This window comes from Sphaeroforma arctica (genome assembly GCF_001186125.1).
Source record: "Sphaeroforma arctica JP610 unplaced genomic scaffold supercont1.1134, whole genome shotgun sequence".
Taxonomy (NCBI): domain Eukaryota; class Ichthyosporea; order Ichthyophonida; genus Sphaeroforma; species Sphaeroforma arctica.
This window is the reverse complement of record NW_014039424.1, coordinates 8,637-9,895: the sequence shown is the minus strand read 5'-3', so window position 1 is coordinate 9,895 and position 1,259 is coordinate 8,637. Positions and strand designations below refer to the sequence as shown.

General features: G+C 42.4%; 1 protein-coding gene across 1 annotated transcript; it reads right to left on the bottom strand.

Annotated features, from left to right (window-relative positions):
• Nucleotides 1-327: 327 nt before the first annotated feature.
• Nucleotides 328-1,037, bottom strand: SARC_10091 (hypothetical protein; the record flags this gene model as incomplete). Its single annotated transcript, XM_014295874.1, has 2 exons — nucleotides 328-466; nucleotides 823-1,037. 2 exons carry the CDS (start codon nucleotides 1,035-1,037, stop codon nucleotides 328-330), a joined length of 354 nt encoding a protein of 117 aa, XP_014151349.1.
• Nucleotides 1,038-1,259: the final 222 nt, after the last annotated feature.

Genomic DNA, 1,259 nt, shown 5'->3' with positions numbered 1-1,259 from the left:
TATGGGATATAGTATAAGATAAGGCCATACTGTATATAGTATAAGATAAGGCCATATGGTATATAGTATAAGATAAGGCCTGTAATTGGAGATGTACCATGCACGCTCGCACGCATTCGCACAATAGCACAAAGCCCCGCTTACGATTACACACATATGTCCAAGAATATGGTAACACAGACACAGAAACAACACAGAAGGCACCGAGACACACGGACACAGGAACACGCACGTACATCCCAAGCTACAACCTGGACTATCCCATTCACTGCACACGAACAACAACAAACAAATACACATGGCAGAGTCCATCAGAGCGCCCTGCTCTCACGCACCTGTGTGTCGCCACAGATTATCGGATTTCGCCTTCGTGCGGCACATTTTGCGAGACCAGGTCAGCTGCTGACCAAACCACTTCTCGATATTTGGTGCGATTTTGCCCTCGGCCATGACAACCAGCAAGTTTCTGGTGCGATGGATTGCATTCAATAGCAACAGTGGATTAAAATATATATCAGATACAAAATGTTATAACTAACCGGCCACGGATAGACTGAGCAGTTCCAAAAACAGATATAAAGTTCAACTGACACTAGCACTGTACTGATTTATATATATATATATACATATATAATATAATATATATATATATATACATGCATATATATAGATATTGATACACGTGTTTTTCTGACAACGTGAAATGAACTAGAAGTCAGCGACCTTTGAAAATGCAACACCTAACGTATATTGACGAGTTGTCCGATGGTCCAATCCTAACAGTTACATATCCGACACACGCACACTTGTCATACCACGCACCTGTACTGGTTGTAGGTGTGGTGGGCGGTCAGATAGCCCTCGGCGAACCCTGAGGCCTCATAGTCTGCCAGTGAGTTCGTTAGTGCGGGGTGTGCTAGCTCATCACTCAGTGCTTTAATGCGCAGCTCACCCCATCCAGTGACAAAAAGATTGTCCTTGAACCCAGCCTTAACCAGCGCATCTTCGGGTTCTCTGCGGAAGGTGGGTGTGTGCATGTGTTTAGTAGGGGGTACAAGACGGGTGCATGTATGCTCTTATTTGAATATACGCGTATTCGATATAAGCCGAAGTATATGTTCCGCAGATACTTATGTATGTGCACACAGATGTACATTAACGTGTCCGTGTCCGTGTACACAGACACGCAGCTATATATATATATATAAATATATAAATATATATACATATATATACGTATACACACATATATATATATA